The sequence below is a fragment of the Staurois parvus genome, unplaced genomic scaffold (genome assembly GCF_062004578.1).
Source record: "Staurois parvus isolate SC_StPar_1 unplaced genomic scaffold, SC_StPar_1.0 ptg000011l, whole genome shotgun sequence".
NCBI classification, from domain to species: Eukaryota; Metazoa; Chordata; class Amphibia; order Anura; family Ranidae; genus Staurois; species Staurois parvus.
The window spans coordinates 34,021,810-34,041,487 of record NW_028317807.1 but is presented as its reverse complement, the minus strand read 5'-3'; the positions used below and the strand labels follow the sequence as shown (position 1 = coordinate 34,041,487).

Genomic DNA, 19,678 nt, shown 5'->3' with positions numbered 1-19,678 from the left:
CAGGGCAGGGAATGACCAGAGACTGCGGACAGTACAGGGAATGACCAGAGACTGCGGACACAGTGCAGGGGATGACCAGAGTCTGTGGACAGTGCAGGGGATGACCAGAGACTGCAGACAGTGAAGGGAATGACCAGAGACTGCGGACAGTGCAGGGAATGACCAGAGACTGCGGACAGTGCAGGGAATGACCAGAGACTGCGGACAGTGCAGGGGATGACCAGAGACTGCAGACAGTGCAGGGGATGACCAGAGACTGCAGACAGTGAAGGGAATGACCAGAGACTGTGGACCTTTGGGGAGGGAGGGGGAGCGGGTGCCAGAATTTGACAGGTACCCGCTCCCATTTCCGCGGAGTTGCCTTCTCTCTTCTTCCCGGGCCGGCTTCTGTGACAGCCGGGTGCCCACTGCGCATGTGCGAGAAGCGCTGCGCTTTGTGAATGTCCCGGCACCTTCTGGGACCTTTCATGTGTCCCAGAAGACACCGGATCATTCACCACGCGCAGCACATGCGCAGTGGGCACCCGGCTTTCACAGAAGCCAGTGCGGGAAGACTGTGTAGCGCTGGAGCGAGGAACAGGTAAGGCCCTGCAGGAGAGAAGAGCTGAGCGGCCGGCCCGATATTCTGACATGGTGGCCGCAAAAATACCGGACCGGCCGCTTTATATTCGCTCCTGTCAGGGCTCCCGGGTATGACCAGAGGTGTGTGACTGACGCAGGGAAACGCAGACTTCAGATATGTTATAAACAATATAATTTATTAACACTAACAATACAAACATAAACGCAGTGCAATACTAAAACATAACACAGTGCAAACGAACCAAACCAACCACCCACAGATAACAGTACATACAATGCAAGCATCGTCAGGCAGGCCGGGTCAATATCAATCGGGCAGGTAGGTACAGGGGGAGCAAGCGGAGAATGGTCGGGGTCACAAGCCAGGTTCAGCAGGTAGCGGGCAGCGTGGTACAGAGGGTCAGGCAGAGGGATGGTCAGGAACGAGCCGGGGTCAGAGCAGGAGAAGTCAGCAGAGGTCAGATCAGGCAGGGTCAGCAACAAGACAGGAACAGGAACAGGATGCAGGAACAGGATACAGGGCCCAGGAAAAACACACACCAAGGCAGAGTCTGCAGGTCTGGCCATCCCTTAAATACACCAGTATAAGCAGTTTCAGGTATTTAGCTGGCTGCAAGGTTGAGTCTCTGATTGCTGGGAGCACCCGCTGGCCAGCCCTGGTACTGCAGCCCATAAGGCAGGCGAGTCCCACCATTGCTGGCCAGTCCATTCCTGACAGCTCCATAAGACGCACTGACATTTTCCCCCCTTTTTTTGGGGGGGGGAAAGTGCGTCTTATGGAGCGAAAAATACGGTACCTTGAAACAATGTCTTCCAGCGGTGCGCTGTCCCCGTTGTAGAAGCTTCCATCTTCACCTGGTCTTTCTTCTGGGATTGCGAGTTCCAGTCATCTGATTGGCAAGAGTCTTGGGACACGGCACAGTGCTTTGGAGGAACGGCATGGGTATGCCGGTCCTTCAGATCACATGCGCCTGCTCTAAAAAGAAACAAATATCAACTAAATGGTGCACGTTTAGGAGATATTCATTTTACCTACAGGAAGCTTTATTATAAGCTTACCTGTAGGTAAAAATTTAATTTACTACCACTTTAAATAAATAATTTTGGTTCATCATAATCACTATGTTAGAATGATTCGTTTTGTTGATCCAGGGAATATCTGATTGCCTTAAGGGATCAGGAAGACATTTTTTCCCCAGATGGAGCAAATTGGACCAGGCCAAACAATAACCCATATAGGGGTTATTTTGCCTTTCTCTGGACCAACTGTTTGTATAGGGTTCTGTATATTAATGTTTTCATTTGATTTTAATGTTTTCCTTTGATTGACTTAGATGAACTTTTGTATTTTTTCATGTCATTATGCAGGCACTCTTCTTGAAAAAAATCAGATATTTATTCTTGTATTTATCTTCCTCTTTTTGTACAGATTGGTACTTGGTTTGCCACTCTATACCAGTGTAGTAAAAACACTTCATTGGTGGCCAAACCTTTCCAAGTGTTCTGTAATCTGTCTCCAGAGCAGGGATATAAGATGACCATAATATTCCTTGAGAATGTGGATCTTCTGAAATTATTTTATAGAGTAAGTAAAAACCACCTACTGAAATCTGAAGTTTTATATTTGTTTGACAGTGCATGTGCAAGCCATGACAAACAATATAACATAAATGCTTATTTTCAGGAATTTGTGTTCTTTCCAATAAGAAGATACCAACAAAAGCTTTAAAGCGTATTTTGAGTTATGTTTGCCTTGTTTTAATGTAAAATTTCCTATTTTAGATTATTGTAGGTTTGGGCATTTCCCTCTAGTAGCATTTTTAAACTGTAGCCAACCTCTCAGGACAACAGCTGGCATATTAGACCATCCACATACTGTAGCTAATATATTATTTTCTGTATCAGATATAACTGGGAGGTTAACATAGAGATGGATCAGCACACAGATGTCTGTCTGAGAATGATATCCAGAAAGAGTGAAGGACCCCCAGTATTTGAATAAGGGACTTTAAGGGAAACAGGAAAAGTACTGACGTAAAATATAACAAAGATTTATTTTAGTAATAAATATCACAAATTTCTCAATTCCATAAAAATCACAACATAGTGGCTACATGGTTGCAAATGAAAGAACTCTGGCTGATGTAAAAAAGAACATCCTCTTGTTGTTCCACTGGACAATCATCCGTTGGAAACCCAATGTGTTTCAGATAGAATTCAGAGGAGGACAACAAAAAAGGAGTTCTGTAGCATAACAACTCACAATAAGTACATTGCAGTATCAAAAAATAGAGTATAGTACATACATACTTTTTGTTGTCCACCTCTGTTATATACCCCTGAGGAAAGAATATTATCTGAAATGCGTTGGGTTTCCAACGGATGATTGTCCAGTGGAACAACAAGAGGAGGTTCTTTTTTACATCAGCCAAAGTTCTTTCATTTGCATCCATGTAAGCCATTATGCTGTGATTTTTATGGAATCGAGAAATTTGTGATATTTTATTGTACTAAAATAACGCTTTGTTATATTTTAGCTCAGTACTTTTCCTGTTGCCCTTAAAGTCCCTTATTCAAATACTGGGGGTCTTTTGCTCTTTCTGCATAGTCATGGGATGTTGGCAACTATTGAAGGACATAAGCTGGTGATAGCTGCATCCGAGAATGATATCCAAGGGTATACTGTAGCTGCACACTGCTGTTCACACAGCTGTGGAATGGTAGCTGTTCTTTGTTGATGTACTAGGCAGTGCACACAATCTACTCTTTATCTTTTGAACTTCTCTATGGAAGTGAAGGTAGGGCATGCATGAATATAGAGTTTACAACAAGTTGGAACGTCTCCATGTACGATGAGAGTAGCTTCCTAAGAAGGCCATGGGTGTCTTGGTCATCATCACCAGAGATAATGAACTGAGAGCATTGCTTGTAACTCTATTTTGTAATAAGCCATGGTGCAGCATTTCTAAGCAGGATACTGAAATGTGGTTGCCCTAATGTATGTGTATACTCATTTAACAGTTTAGGATGCCTTGATTCGATGAAAAACCACTATATTTTCAAACAAGGGGTTTGTTTATTTACAAATAAGGATATACCGGTACATACATTATAGTTACAACTTACAAGTTACTATGTGACAAGGAGGAAGATGTATGGGGAAGGAGGTAGGCCTATCTAGGCTAACACACATTTATTTTAACTGAATATTTCACACACAAGGGCCTCTTGTCTAGTCTAGAGGTATACCCCCCAGTTGGGTGCCAGCAAATTGGATCTGTGGAATTGTGGATTTGTGGAATAAATCTTGCACCAGAAGTCACAAAAGTTCATTTCTGTCCCAGGTTCAGAGTTGATTTTTTGAGCAAAAGATGTCCATATAGCTCTTCCCCCTGGAAGCATGTTATCATACTGGCCAGGTTCGGGCAGTAAACACCTCCAGGGATCCTGCTATTCAATCTGATATCGATCCTAAGCACTCATCTAGTCCTATTTGTTGCTGCTTGGCTGTGGAGAAGATATATTTTAATCCCTGTCCAAGCTGCATTGATAGAAATTTTTATCAGATTTACAGTGTAAGTAAAGGCAAAAGTTTTTATTTTCATTTTGGATAGAGTAAGGCTAGGTTCACACCTATGCAGGTTTCTGCATTGCGTTTTGCATTGCGTTTTTGGTGCGTTTTTGATGAGGATTTTGTTTTTCATTTTCTTACATTTTCTTGTTGCTAGGCAGATTTAAAACACATCAAAAACGCATAAAAAATTTGGTAAAAACATATAAAAACCCGCAGCAAAAACGCAAAGCATGCTTTTCTGCTGTGTTTCCATTGAAGTCTATAGAAACAAAAACTTTTTGCATTCAAAAAAGTCCCTGACCCTTTCCAAAAAACGCACCGGGTGAAAATGCACAGGTGTGAAGATGTCCCATAGGAAATCATATTAAATGGACTGTACTGAGTTTCTGCAAAACGCTGCAGAAAACGCCTAGGTGTGAACCTAGGGTAAGGGAGGGTTACAATTCTAGTCTGTTTTTTTTTTTGTTTGTTTCTCATTAGGGACATTTCCCTTCACTTCCTGTCTCATAGAGACTCAGGAAGTGAGAGGAATTACTTCAAAGTGAAGGAATTGTGGTGTGTCACCAGGGTCACCAGCAGGGGAGTATGTACCACAAGGCACTTGCCTAGGGCAGCATTTTTCAGGGGGGCAGCACCTCCTTCCAGAAGAAGGGATGAAAGAAGGTAAACATGCTCCATGGGGGGGGGGGGTGTAGTGGAAGGCTCTCCCAGGTAGGGGGCAGGGGTGTTGTTGGTCAATGTCAGGCTTTCTCCACAAGAAGGACAAGAGGGGGGGTTGGTGTTGGTCGGTGTCCGTGGAGGTGGACGGTTTTTGTGTTGCCTAGGGCAGCACAAATCCTAAATACACCAATGGTCACCAGAACTAGTGTCCTGATGGGAAGATTTCCCCTCTATTTCTGTTCTGGTGACAACCCGACAACCCAACATTTGAGATTTTCTTTTATTTCACTTTTGATGATAACAGCAAACAGGACAAATAGAGAATCTTCTTAACGGAGGCACAGACAGCAATAATAACTGACAGGTGTATTAATCCCTCTCCCCTTTGTCTAAAACTAAATAAAAAAGTTTTGCCTTTAGTTTTACTTTAACACATAGAAAGTTTTTTTTTTTAAACTTAAACACTCACTGCTAAGATTATTTTATATTAAAGCTGACCACTTTAACATGTTTCTGATAAAAGTTATAACAGAATATAGAAATATTGTTTTTTTTTAAAAGACTAGACTGTGGGGTTGATTTACAAAAGGCAAACAGGCTCTTGACTTCGTTAACGCAGTGAAAATTCACTTTGCAAAGAGCACTTGCTAATGTGCAATCAGGAAAAAAATAGTGGGGAGTTCATAAAGGGTGTGGTCAGCACCCTTTAGAATTCATCCCGGGGTACGGCATTTCACATGGTGGCATTTGCACCTGATTTTGTACCTAAGACAGGTACATGATTTGATCAGAGTCCAGCAAGGAGGTTGGAGTATCTATACTGGACACTTCTTCCTCAGTGCACTTTCCCCTCCCCACCCACTGCGCCTATCTCACTGACATGCGCTTGTCCAAGTGGACAGCTGAATGGAATGGAGTTTTGGGCTCCTTTTCACTTTTTTTCATGTATTAATTAGCCCCTCTATTAAAAACAGCATGTTGTTTACAGAGTTCCAAGCTACAATTTATGCACACAAATAAACAAAACATCACATGACTTATTGGACAGCACTGAGCCTACTAGCAGGTATTATCTATTGTGCTGTCTCTTTGCCTACCCCATGCTTCTCTGGGAATCCCTTGTCACATATATATACTGTGTATATAATATATATATATACTGATGCCACATACAGTATCATAACCTACCTTCCTATTGTCTGTTGTTTCCAATCAAATCAATGTCATGTTATTTTTCTTATTGCAGCTGGCAGTTCCATCAACATGGCAAACAAGCTTCGACCTTATCTTATCAGCACTGCAAGCTCTAATTAATAAAGTTGACAGTTTCCTAAATAACATGCCATCAGAGCAGGAAATCATCAATTTGCTGAGCTTTATAAAGACCTTTATAGGCGTATCAAGTACCTCAAGTACCAGGAGCAAGAGAAGTCTAGTATGTACCCCATTAAGATGGCTAGCATCATAGAACAAAGTTATATTTACAGTATAGTATATAATGGACAATTTCAGATTTGAGTATATATTTCACTAAAATATTAGATAATGTTTTACACATCACTGCTTTTATTCAAACCTTTCAATTATTTATTTTCAATTATTTTTATATGTGCTTTTTCCAAACATATAGTTAAATAAGAAAAAAGTTAGCATTTATTTTTTATTTAGTTGACATAAATGACATGCATGTTATATACAATAGATTGCTTGAAATTTAGCAATTAAAAGTAATTATTTTAACCAGACAATGAAGTCAGTGAATTGGCATTCATCCTTTGCTCGGCACTCATACCAAAAAATAGGATTATACTGTATACTGCCTTCTGTGGCATTCCTGTGGAATTCTTAAAGTGTTACTAAACCCAGACCCCTGCATTCACTATGTCTGATCGCCCACAGTACACAGAACATAGAAGTGCAATTAGTTTAGTAAATATAAACTGCTAAATATCCTTTCTTATCAGCAGTTAGAGCAGTCTTGTGACTTCAGCTGAGCACTGGTTAAAGTTTGTAGGAGGAGTTTTCTTTCTGCTCTAAGAGGATGCAAAACCCCTACCCTCTATCTGGAGAGTGCTGATTGGCCCTGTGCTGATTACATACACTCTCCCAAGAAAAAAAAAATCCCTCTAGCAGTACACACTAAACTGAGCATGTGCAGAAGGGCTACGTGTTCAGTCTGTCTTATCAGCGTGAACATTTGAACAAGAGGAGGGGCAGAGAAGTCAGGATCAAACAGTCTTTTTACGCAATATGAAGAATTAACCCCTTAGGTTCCATAGTGAGTATAACAAGCATGATGTACTGCATATACAGACTGATTTTACGGTTGTGGGTTTAGTAACACTTTAAGATACACTCAGGCACCTATACAGCTATTACATATGGAGACTACAATTGATGATCTCTGATTCTGAAAATACCAGTCGCCTGGATCTCACACTGACACTCTTTAATTATTTGAAAAGCCTGGCATGGGTATATGGATAACAGCTTCTGACTTTTGTTTGACTTTTCTGATCTTCATACAAGTTCTGGTCAATAGCTTGTGTAGTATTGAAGGCAGTGGGATCAAATAATATCCAGGAGAATTGCATTTTTCAAAGAGTACTCAGCAATAGCAGGGCCAGTTTTTTCTCATGACACGTTTGCTTTTAGTAACTTGTTTAGAAGCTAAATTCAATTGATTTGGTTGTCTTATGGTGATAAAGTAAACATTTTAAACTTAACCTTCAGCCAAACCTTAACCTTAAGACAGTAGTGTGTATGTTCTTGCCTGCTTTCAGGATCCCTTAGATTTTCCAGGAACCCCTCGAGCCAGCACAATTTCATTTACCACCCTCTCCAAAATTTTGTGCACTGGAAATATGACGCTTATCAGCCAGGCCCTCTATTCTATGTATACTTCAACCAGATCAGCAACAAACTTCAAGAATGAAAGAGCACAATCTGTTTATGAAACATATGGAATTCCTTCTGATAGTAAGTAATTGTCACCATGAACAGTGTGATAATTGTACCACCCGTGTTGTCTGCATCACATGACTAATAAGGAGTTTTGTGTTTTCAGATGCCTTTTGCGCAAGCATATTTGTTAACTTAGTACAGACTACTAGTGGTGCTGCCTCCTGGATGTTGCTGAAGCCTCTGTTATATGGACAGATACTCTATACACCAGACAATAATGTAACAGCGAAGATTATGAATAAGGTATACCTATGTGTGTCTGTGTTACATTACTGTAAGTGAGGGGAAGTCTAACAGATCTGGGTAATGGTAAAACGCAACAGGGTTCTATTTTGTCCCCTTAGACAAATTAAGTTTTTGCTGAACATACACTTTATGTAACAAAGAGGGCTGGGTTTACAACTTGACAGCCTATAAGCACAGAAAATTGAACCTTAAAGAGTATGTATCCCAACATTTCATATTCCTGATATGTGCCTGCTGTACCATGTGCTTGTATGAAAACATATCCTGTTCTCTTTGTATTGCTTCCTTTGTGTGAAATCCCTGTTGTTCTTGCCAGTTTCTCTGCTTTCTTATTAAAAGCTGACTGCACTAAGCAGGAGAACACACTGTGGTCAGTTCTCTAAATATGCTGGGAACTCAGCCTTATCTAATGATCAGACTTGTCCTGACACCTTTTCCCCCGCACAGTCATTCAATGGGAAGATCCGGGTGCTGCTGTTTCTCCTCCCCTAGCTCTTGCAGCTGAGAACATAAGGTATTGCAAATATGATAAAATTTAAAAGGACATGGCAAGCCTTTAGTGATGCTTCTACTTTCCAAGCCCTAGTGGCAAAATAATTGGTTTATTCCCTTTGCTGTTTCTTCAAGAATTTTTTTTTTAATTCTTCCTCCCCCTTTTAGTCACCAACTTCCTCCCTCCTATAAATTCCAACATATCGGAACACTTTTTTTGGTTGTTTCAGCCCAGGTTTCATATTTCCATCTACTGGTTTCCTTAGTGATTTTCTAACAACTTGCTTGTTGCAGGGTCATTGTATATTTTTGATATTGTTTCAATTCTAGATACTAGGTATTAGTATGCTTTTCTTGTTATGGTATAGCGATCATATATATTTTTGTATGTAAGCATTTGAAAACTTCTTCAATGAATAGTTATTTAACAAGAACATTGAAAAGGACATAGAATACATTTACATTTCTGTGTTTATATTTATGGTAACCGTTTCAATGTTTATGAATGGATTTGTGCTCATGATACTCTGTTGTCAAGTGACTGGTATTTACCCAATGTCCTCACTGGAACTGCTCAGGTTCATATGAAAGAGATTGATTAGCTACAAATGAAGGTAAACAAAGCCATTTCAATAATTCAGTGCAGGTCAAAAAAAGATATTAGTTATTCACCAGTCTAGTTTCTTGAGAGCAATGTACTATGAATGGGTTTGTTTACAAACACAAATCCATTTACAAGCCAAGAAGCCATGATGGAGAGTTACATGGCTACATCTAAACAAGGATGTATGATGTAGAATTCATTTAAATTTTTGCTTTTACAATTATGGCAACCTTTTCAACGTTTATGAATGGATTTGTGTTCATGATACTCTGCTGTCATGTTATTGATATTTACCCAGTGCCCTCACTGGAGCTGCTCAGGTTCATATGAAAGGGATTGATTACGTGAAGACCATTTAATAATGAATACGCTTGAAAGTAAACAAAGCCATTTCTAGAAATCAGTACAGGTCAACTGAGAATTAGTTATTCACCGATCTAGACTCTTGACAGCAACATACTATGAATGGGTTGGTTTTCAAACACAAATCCATTCACAAGCCAAGAAACCATGATAGAGAGTTAATGGCTACTTCTAAACAAAGCCTTCTTAAAAAAATACAGATTTGTCACTTTGGGACTTTGAAGTAGTGATAGGGATTACTTTGTCATGGCAATAGAGACACAGCAGGTTTCCTCACTAACTCCTTTTTTCAAGAGCAGCTCTACTTCTTGTGGTGGTAAGGGTGGGGGGAAAGTATACAGGGAGGATGTGGGGGCCTCATGATAAGAGTGACATTGACCAGGACTGAGAGGGCAAGTGGCAGACATTGTGATGAGAATGGGAAGTGGGTGAGGATGTCAAATGTGGCAGAGAAAGGTGGTGGTGGTGGATGTGTTTGTGAGAGCAGGGGGGAGTTGCAGGTGCATTTGTAGTGATGAGAATGGTGGGGGAGAGGCATATACAGTGGTCATTTTAGGGGAGGTGAGTGCCAAGTGTGGGGGTTAAAGCTGGGTAGGTTAGTGGGGTGGGTTTTTTAGTATTAGTGAGAGCAGGAGGGGCATAGTAGGCACAGTGGTAGTGGTTGTCGGTTACAGCAGTGAAAGGGGGAGGCAAGATGATGGGGGGGTCAGATGCAATAGTTAGTGGGGTGTTTAGATTGAGGGAGGATGTCAAGTGCACCAGCTTTGCCAGGTGGACAGGCAGCTTGTTATCTTGGTACCTGCAAGCCTCATCTCAGGAGGTGTGGGGGGAAGGCACAGCCAGCCATACCACCTTCCTCCCTGCAGTCTGCATATGATTGAGATGGTGGGCTGGTGGACAAGGTAGCTATAACCACAGCTGGATGTGCTGGAAATGTTAAGTTCATGGTGGCCAGATGTAACTTAGTTTTGGGGTAGGTAGCTGGGAAGGGAACATTGCAGTAGAAAGGTGAGGTACTGAAAGAAAACAGCTAATGTTGCTGTAAAGGACCAGGACTGTCAAAATGAAAGCTGGTATGGTGTTTTCAGGGCCCCTCTGCCTGAGTGGTGCCTATAGACACTTGCCTACTATGCTTAATGGTAAATCTGATTCTCGTTGCAAACAATTAAGCAACAACATTATGAATACTAGTGACCTAATCTTTCATGAGAAGACCTTTAACTTGTATTACACTTTATTAATGGTCTATATGTAATGCTGAATCCAAAGTAATTATAAAAATATTAATGGTGTTTCTTCTTTCTGTTCCCTTATAGACCAAAGGATATATACTTCAGATGGAGGATTACATGCATACAATACAGAATATATCCAATGGCATAGATGCAATTTTGAATAATTGGCCTTTTATGAAACTAGCTCAAAAGCTCATTGGAACAGTACAGGTAGGGTTCCGCCCGACTATGCAAACACAATGGTGGTTCACAGTGATAGTGCTTTCTCTGCCTTCAGTAATAACTCTCAGCTGTTCCTATCTTAAAAGGACAGCTGTCGTGTGTAGGGCTTGAAAGATCACCATTACAAAATGTATTCTGTTAATTATATGTGATTAGTATATGTAATAAAAGCATCCATGCATTCCTGGAAAAAAGGCAAACAGGAGGCGCAAACCCCTAGTGCATTATCCAAGGTTTATTAATAAGTAAAAAGGGATAAAAACATACTCAGAAACATGGCATAAAGTAAGGCTTAGATTAGATCTGAGGAAAGGGATTTGTCCCCAAAAATGCGTCAGCAAGCTGACCATACTGACAGTCGGACACCCCGCCATTGTTATGACCAGCTCCACCTTTCTACTAATCCTTACTTTTATGCCATGTTTGTGAGTATGGTTTTATCCCTTTTTACTTATTAATAAACCTTGGATAATGCACTAGGAGTTTGCGCCTCCTGTTTACTCTTTTTCCAGTTGTTGATTTCCCTATCTGAGGAGGGCAGCATCTCTGAAAGGCTATCCGTAGGCAATTTTGGTCCTGGTTCCCCTGGCTTTCCTTTGGCATTTGATCCCTGGAGCGCGGAGAGTGTATTCTGTTATCCATGCATTCCTATTTTACATGCCTTTATTTATTTTTTATTATTATTATTATTATTATACAGGATTTATATAGCGCCAACAGTTTACACAGCACTTTACAAAATTATTTTCTGGTACTTGTTTAAATGTTAATCAATCTGTCCAGCAAATTGTCAGTGACTGGGGCCAGGACAAACTATAACATTGCCAGGGGTGCTTACAACAGTCACTTTTTCTGCATATGGTTTACACCTTCTGCACCCCTTGGAAATGACTCAGCTTGCATCAATCCTTGTCACTATTGTTGGACAGCTGTTGTAAATGAGGAGAAAAATATAAACAAATGCCTTGAAAAAATAGTATGTTCTTAATGTTTTTGCTACTATTGATGCCTAAAGTGTTTGCTTTTGCAGACATTTCTGAATAATACTGTTATAAGTGGAGTACTGAAAGATTTCTTGGACCTGAATGTCACAGACCTGTCTGAAAAACTAGACAAAGCTGGTAAGCACATTCACTAAGCATTCTTCTTTTTTTCCACTGGAGGGTGATATTTTACCACAGAAAGCCAACAGTAGGTAGAATACTATTTGATAGTCAGTAAGACGGACTTGTAAGTAATAAGGCATGATCAAGATCGGACAGTTCATATGGTTTTCTTGCATGCATTTCAGATTATTACCTTTTTATATTCTGAAAGACGATTATCAAAATTTTCATTATCAATCATATTGGCTGAACAAAGGATTCTTAAGGCAATTGCATGATACAAGATATTCATTACCAGCCGCTTTCAGTATTTCTTTTTTCATTAGCAGTCACAATGGTTTTAGCATAACATAAAAATAAAATTAGGCAATCACAAAATGGAGTACATAACAATCCCTTCTAACCCATTATTTGCATGAACGATAATACACATTTTGTATAGATGGGCCCTATATGATCCTGTATATCCTATATTTTTAATGTTTACATACCTGTATTCTTGAACCGCACTCTCTGGAGTAGGTATTGAGAGGTGCCCAGTACAAAAGATCTTATCTCTTAAAGGAATTTTTGAAACATATGTTGGTTAAGAGCATCAAATACAGCCAACACATTCCAGGGGAAAGGACTCCTTCTTCTTCAGGACTTGAGCAGCGGATGTTAGAATTACAATGAGATGTAATAGAAGACTTGTGTTGGGACGTGATAAAGACTGTCATCTCTTGACAGCAGGGGCGGACTGACCATTTGGGAACTCAAGCACTGCCCGAGGGCCCTGGGTCAGTAGGGGGCCCCATGAGATGCCCCTGGTACCTTTTTCATAAGTTTTTTGGGGTGTGGGTGAGGACACAGGGGCTCCATGATCCCCTATTACCCAGGGGCCCCATGAGTTGTCAGTCCGCCCCTGCTTGACAGTGAGAACTCCTGGCTGAGTGCAGTGAACCGCACAGTGGTCTATATCAAGACTTACCTTGAAGCGGTCTATGCATTATCTATAATATAACAATAGTAGTACCTATTTGCTGCAGAATATAACATAAGTACGTGTTTTATTAGATTAGTGTTGGCTCCTGTGCTGCATTCATACCCTATTCTCTCCATAGTCCCTGGTTTTGTGGAAGGGTCATTGTGATGCATCCATACCTGCTTTCTATGATGTATAAGCAGCTGCTAGTGAAACATTTCACATGATCATTTGCTGTGCAGAAGGTAGTGCAGTGGGGGTGACTAATGCTAACAGTTAGGCCAATATCATATTCATGGCTTGGAAGGTGATGGTGGAAGGGTATTTCAGGATGACAACATATCTGGGTGCGCTTCAGTCCAGGACTTTACAATGAACTTTTGCAGCTAATCACTCAGAGAATACTAATGTAGTATTTGCGCAGACTATTTGAGCATTGGCACTGCATGCCATACAGCTATCTTTGCAGGAACATCAATTATATTTAGAGTGAAAGAAGAGGTCACATAAAGAGGTTGTCCATGATTGCATTTTTGTAGACATCTTATAATTCTTTTTTTTCTGCATTGACATTTTACTTGTTTTTTTTCCAGTAGGCTCTGTCTGTTATCTTTATGGCACGTTCATATATTTTATGTTTTAATTTTCAGTTTTCTATACATTTCTCTCTTTTGCTTTTTTTAATCCAACAGACAGCTTCATCAATCTGATTAGAAATAATATAAATTTAATGCAGGCATTTCAAAATATCTGTGATGTATTGTTGAACCTCATGTCCTGCATATCCTATAAACGTATCCAGCCTATGATCTCCACTGAAGAAATGATGGCCAAAGCGAACCAGCTTCAGCAGACCAACAATCTATTTGCAGGTAACACATGGCTATTGCCTGACAAGGAAGGAATTAGATAATCTGTTTTTCACACATGTGATTGTTTAGCTTGGTATGTGAAAAAACAGTATAATCCTAATTGTCGTCACACCAGGAAGGATAGGTGGTGAGGTGTGTGTGTGTGTGTGTGTGGTATTTGATCTGATAAAGGATTATGTATTTCCCCAAAACATTCAGAATGAAAAAGCAAAAACGCAACATACCTCATATAAAATGTTGAAGTAGTTAACCAAAATATATTTCAGGTGCTGTAAACTAGGTGCAGTTCAGGTCACCCAGTTATTAGAGCATCTGAAACATATGCCAAGTATACTGGACAACCATTAAATTTTTTTCTGACTTGCCAGATGCAGAAACTGTCATCTAATACCTGGGGAAGCCATTCCTAACAGAGGGAAATTATGCAGTAATTCACAGCTATCTGTTTATTAATTTCCATAGGAATGTTTTATTAGGGCTATTTTATTTTATATCTGAAATCTTATCAGCAGAGTTCAGATGCACATAAAACACGATTTGGAATGTACCTCTCCTAAAGAAAAAAACTAGGGCTAATTTACAGGGGTTGAGAATCTTCAAATAATTGTGTGTGTGGTCAGCAACCCCTTTAAAGGGGTAGGTGCCGCAGAACCCAGGCATCATGGCTACTTTTGTATCTTACCTTGCTGTCTCCCACAACTGGATTGGACAGTGTGGCTGGGAGAAGAAAGCTAAGAACTAGTAAGAGCCTGATTGGTCACAGCTGTGGTTGGACTTTAGCCTGCCAACCAGACTAGAGGGAAAGAACACTGGCAGGAAGTATCTGTGAAGATGCCTGGGGTTCAAGGAGGCTCCTGAGGACTAAGAACTGGACTTCTGTATGAAAGATGAGAGGCACAGGGAAACTGTGCTGTGTGACAGAGCTTAGAGCCAGGTCAGTCTGCCAAGCTAGAGTAAGCAGAGCCTCGAAAGAGGGAGAACAGGCTTGGGAAGCTGTATAGAACCCTGCAAGAGAGCTGCCATGAAAGTTGCTGAATGACAATGGAGGTGTGCTGTGTACAGAAAGCAGCAATTACAGAATTATGAGTGGCTGTGCTCTACTCTACAGAGGAAGAGATTGGCCTGCTGGACTGCTGAAAACAGAGATCCTGCCATCTATACTGAAAGAGATCCAAAAGAGCCTACCAGAAATGTGGACTGTAAATTTAATCCAGGGAGAAAGGGAGAGGTTTGATAGGGGAGCCTCTGTGTGTGGCGTGACCTCTACCCTGGCTTTCCAGTAATGGCCTACTGATTCATGGACCCCCAACGACATTACTTAGGAGAGGCTTTTTGGCCACCTGTATTGATACAGACCTTGCTGCTGTTTGTTTAGAAACTTTGCTGCCATGTGGAGAGTCAGCCCAGAACTTTTCTGACCTTCTTTTGGATTGCAAGTACTCTCATCAGAGAGAGTGAGTGCTCCAAAAGGATTTTGAAGGCCCCAACATCAGCAGACTGTATGTTAAACCCCAACTGGTCAGTGGTATAGTTAGGGTCTCCAAATTATAAATAGGTCATATTGTTATCCCTTTTATCCAGTTAAAACAGTGCACGTTTCTGCAATTGTTGTTATGCTTGTTTGTTATTGCCGTACTGAACTAAATAGTTTTCCTCTATGGAGGCTTTCATTTGTTCTTAAATAAAACCCATTTAACTCCACTGTTGTGAAAGTGAGTTTTGGGTCTAGTTAAGGTCAAGCTACCATTGGGAATGGCTGTGGAGCCCAAACATTGTAGCAACTCCTTAGAGAATAAGTGCTACATGTGTATATTCCTTTCAATTATCCAATTATATGAAAAGCAAATTCCTGTTGTACTTTCAGCGAAGATTCTCAATTTTTTTTTGAGTGAAGACTATCAGCTTATTCAGTAAATTAGTCCTACTGTCTCAGCACTGCTGATTTCTGATATATCTTTAAACACCCTCTGCTTTCTTTTGAAATGAGAACTGTCATGCAGCAAGTCCTCAATGTTAGCTAGTAACAAAAATGTTGCCTTTTTCTAGTGATCAAAGACAAAAAAAAATTTAATTTGCCATTTAGTAATGACATCCTGAGTTTTCTGAATTTTGCAAAGCATTTTTTTTATACCGGAGACTTTCTATTAATACAACCATCAGTGAAAACTGATACAACTATTCAACAAAACAGTAGAAAGACCAATGACCATGTGCAAGGTGTAGTATGATATAATTTACAACTAGATTTCTGGTTACTTTAATTATCTCACTTTTCATTTGCAGATATGTATATATGTTTGTGAAATGTTCTTTATTTTAGTGAACAGGTCTGTTTAAATGTACCCATAACTATTTATCATGATTATTTTCTCTTTTAATTTGTTCTCTTTGAACCTTTTCATTTTTAAAATTTGTTACTTTAGGATAACTGAGATAGTGACTATGAAATGAATTATTATCATATGTAATTATTTACTTTTTTAGGGTGTTTTTTTAAAGATTATATTTATGCTTACAGCTGTAACCTTCGATCTTTCATCTGGGAGCAGTAGGCAGAAACGTGATCTATCGAGCTTGCCCAAACAGATCTCCTACAGTATTACCATGCGTTCTCTACACTCTGTGGACACTAGTTCCGTGAAAGATTCTGTCTGGGTTCCTGGACCCCACAATAGTTTGAATATGTACAGTCGTGGCTTTGTTTACCTACAGGAGAATATTGATAGAGCCATCATTGAAATGCAGACAAATAGGAATATGGATGATGTTGCTGTACAATTCCAGCCCATGCCTTACCCCTGCTACACGAAAGATAGGTAGGTGCACTTCCTAGTATCCAGCAACTGCTGGCCATTGGTCCTTAGAGCTTTGTATATACAATATATATAAAAATATTGGGATATGATCAGATGGTGGCTCTGTGGCAGGAAAGCATAGTACAATACAGTGTCTTTGAGGGATTACCAATCTTGCGTTTATTTTTATGTAGCCATTTGACAGAAAATAAAGATTTAATTCAGCAGTAAAACTTGCTTACTTTAGCAATTTCATTGGAGAACCCTTTAAGTGCTCTTGCACAGCCAAATTGTCAGTTCACCATCCACAGAGTTGTTTTAAAAGGTCCTTACCACAGCCTCTTCCTATGAGGCTTTTCAGCCTTTTTTAACAACCAAATATGCTGGACTTTGGAAGCAGGGCACAAACTCCAGGGCTAGCATAAAAGTATTACAATCACCCTCTTAAAGGGAGACTGACCTATGTTACTCACCACCCTTCTCTTTCCACCACCTTGTCTGTCATTTTAGCCTAGCCTTTCATAAACCTAAGGCTGTGCTGCTTGGCCCTTAAAATTGTGTTTTTATGTATAAATTGGGTCAGTTGTGATCTTTTAAATAATTGTAAGCCCACTATAGGGTATAAAACATATCAGAAAATAAAATGAATGTGAAAGAAATCCATTCCTTATTTTGCACAGAGGTGAGCATGTATTAAAAATATTGCACTCATTTTGTGATAAGCAACAATGGGTGGGCTACCTAATTTTTCTGCTGTCTGAGTATCTACTAAGCTTATTATAGAAATGCTGTGTATGTAGGTAACATGAATATTATAATTTATTTACTATTTTAAACATTTTATAAAAATGTTTACATACACTATATATGGTCTAAAGTCTGTGAACAGCAGACCATGAAACCCTCGATGAGCTTGTTGAACATCCCGTTTCAAAACCATATATATAGAGAGTTGTTCCTGTCTATGCAGCTAAAAGAGTCTCTATTTTCTGGGAAGACTTTTTCACAGTACTTTTAGGTATGTCTAAAGGAATTTGTGTCCATCCAGCCAAAAGAGCATTTGGGAAGTCAGGTACTGATGTTGGATGAGAAGACCAAGCAAAAACCAACCCAAAGTTGTTCAGTAGTATTGAGGTCAAGTTTTCTCAAGTTTCTCGATAGAGTCAACCCCAAACTTCAAACCATGTCTTGGTTTGAAGTTTACAGGGGCAGTCCTATTAAAAAAGAAAAGAGTATTCCTCAAACAATTGTAGTTTGTAGGCGCACAACTGTCTACAATGTCTTTGTATGCTGTAACATAAAAGTACACTTTACTGGAAATACCTAAACGTAAAGCCCTACTCTGGGAGAACTAAACGTCCTCCCTTGAAGTGAGACTATGCCCATACTGCAAGCACTAATTGCCTGCTTAGTCTACGGAACCGTAAGACTGTCTCCTGATGCTCCAGTAATCCCCCCTTCCCCAGCAGAGAGAGTCCTCCTCCACTCTAACTGTGGACTGTTCCTTGGTGTCCTAACACCCAGTGTGGGGCTATGGTTTCTACAACAGTGTTGATGATATCAGAGGACCTTAGACTACCAGAGAGTGGGAAAAATGAGGCTATCAGCATAGAGAAGCCTGTAAAAGTGGTGAATCGGGTAAGTAAAAGTAATTTTCCAGGTCCCCATAGACTTTAACCAGCAGTTAACCCTTGCAGTGTGGGAAAAGCCCCACTGCAAGAGAGGTCTTTTAGTTTTCCTGGAGTTCAGCTTTAATCATTTAAAAGGAGTACCCTCATACTTTTAGCCATAGAGGTAGGTGTGATTGTAGGGTGTCCACAAATGTTTTGACTAGAGTTTCACTTTACATATTTGTTTCTTGTTCTTTTTAAATGATAAACCATACCTTGTGTTAATAAAGAGGACATTTGGAGATTTTGGTATTGGATAAGTAACCCTGGTTTAGATCATGTTCCACTTCCCTGTGGTTTGAAACAACCAATCTGGTTTTAAATGTAATTTTCTAACCTGCGCTCAGGAAAATAAAATACAGACTCTGATAGGTTGCTCCTGACAACAGCTTCACTTTTCTGTACCTAGCTTTCTAAATTGCTACACAGCGTTATCATGTAGCATCTTGCATGAGTTATAAAAAATACTTCCACAGTCATCAATAAGTTAACTTAAAACTCTCCCATGAAGTGACTGCTGGCAGGAGATCAATAAACTGTGATTCTTCATTTCTCTCCACAGTTTCCTCTTCAGCATGGCCTTCTCCCTCCCCATTGCATTGATGATTGCCTGGGTCCTTTTTATAGCATCATTTGTGAAAAAACTTGTACATGAAAAAGAACTTAGACTGCATGAGGTATGGATCAACAAAAGAGGTTTTCTCAAATGTTTCCTATGACTGTAGAAACTGTTGTTGGTATGTTATCATAGCTAGTGATGGCTGAATTGCATTGCAAGGGTTAGAATGAGGAGAAGGGGGTAGATTTTTACAAGTTTGCACATCAGCAACTGTAATTTGAAAAAAGTGGATGCAGTGACAGACCCAGTCATCAATGGGCTCCCCGTGTAAGCAGAATTTTTGGGCCTCTAAGTGCAAACATTTATGATAGTGCTATTTAATTTATTTTTAATATTCAAAGCAAACTCCCCCATCCATCCATGTCCCCATGCTTTATTTTGCTGAGAAATCACTTACAAAAACACCCCCTAGTATTTCTGGCTGTGGTAATCTTGAGTAATGGCAAATGATTCATGTAGCATTTACGTTCTGGACTCCATCTGCCCTTAGCTCAGGAATGCAGGCAGGAGGGTGTGCTTAGCTGAGAAAGACCCTCCTTCTCTCCTGAAGACTCCTTGGATGTATGACATAATTTGCCTAGGCATGGAAACCATGAGGGTAACTAAAGAAATGTAAAAAAAACTATTTAAAACAAGTAAATATAATATACCTCCTATCTATTTACTAATGCTAACATCACAAGGATTCAAAATAGTCCATGCTGATTGAG

The 19,678-nt window shown here is 40.0% G+C and overlaps 1 protein-coding gene across 1 annotated transcript in view; it reads left to right on the top strand.

The window, feature by feature from the left end:
- The window catches only part of ABCA12 (ATP binding cassette subfamily A member 12), a 177,528-nt gene that overhangs the window by 64,219 nt on the left and 93,631 nt on the right, over nucleotides 1-19,678 (top strand). Inside the window, exons 16-24 of the mRNA XM_089672635.1 lie at nucleotides 2,012-2,167; nucleotides 6,063-6,251; nucleotides 7,600-7,795; nucleotides 7,884-8,023; nucleotides 10,802-10,930; nucleotides 11,973-12,063; nucleotides 13,705-13,884; nucleotides 16,403-16,700; nucleotides 18,912-19,026. Coding sequence (XP_089528761.1) covers nucleotides 2,012-2,167; nucleotides 6,063-6,251; nucleotides 7,600-7,795; nucleotides 7,884-8,023; nucleotides 10,802-10,930; nucleotides 11,973-12,063; nucleotides 13,705-13,884; nucleotides 16,403-16,700; nucleotides 18,912-19,026 — 1,494 coding nt within the window. The remainder of the gene's footprint in view (nucleotides 1-2,011; nucleotides 2,168-6,062; nucleotides 6,252-7,599; nucleotides 7,796-7,883; nucleotides 8,024-10,801; nucleotides 10,931-11,972; nucleotides 12,064-13,704; nucleotides 13,885-16,402; nucleotides 16,701-18,911; nucleotides 19,027-19,678) is intronic.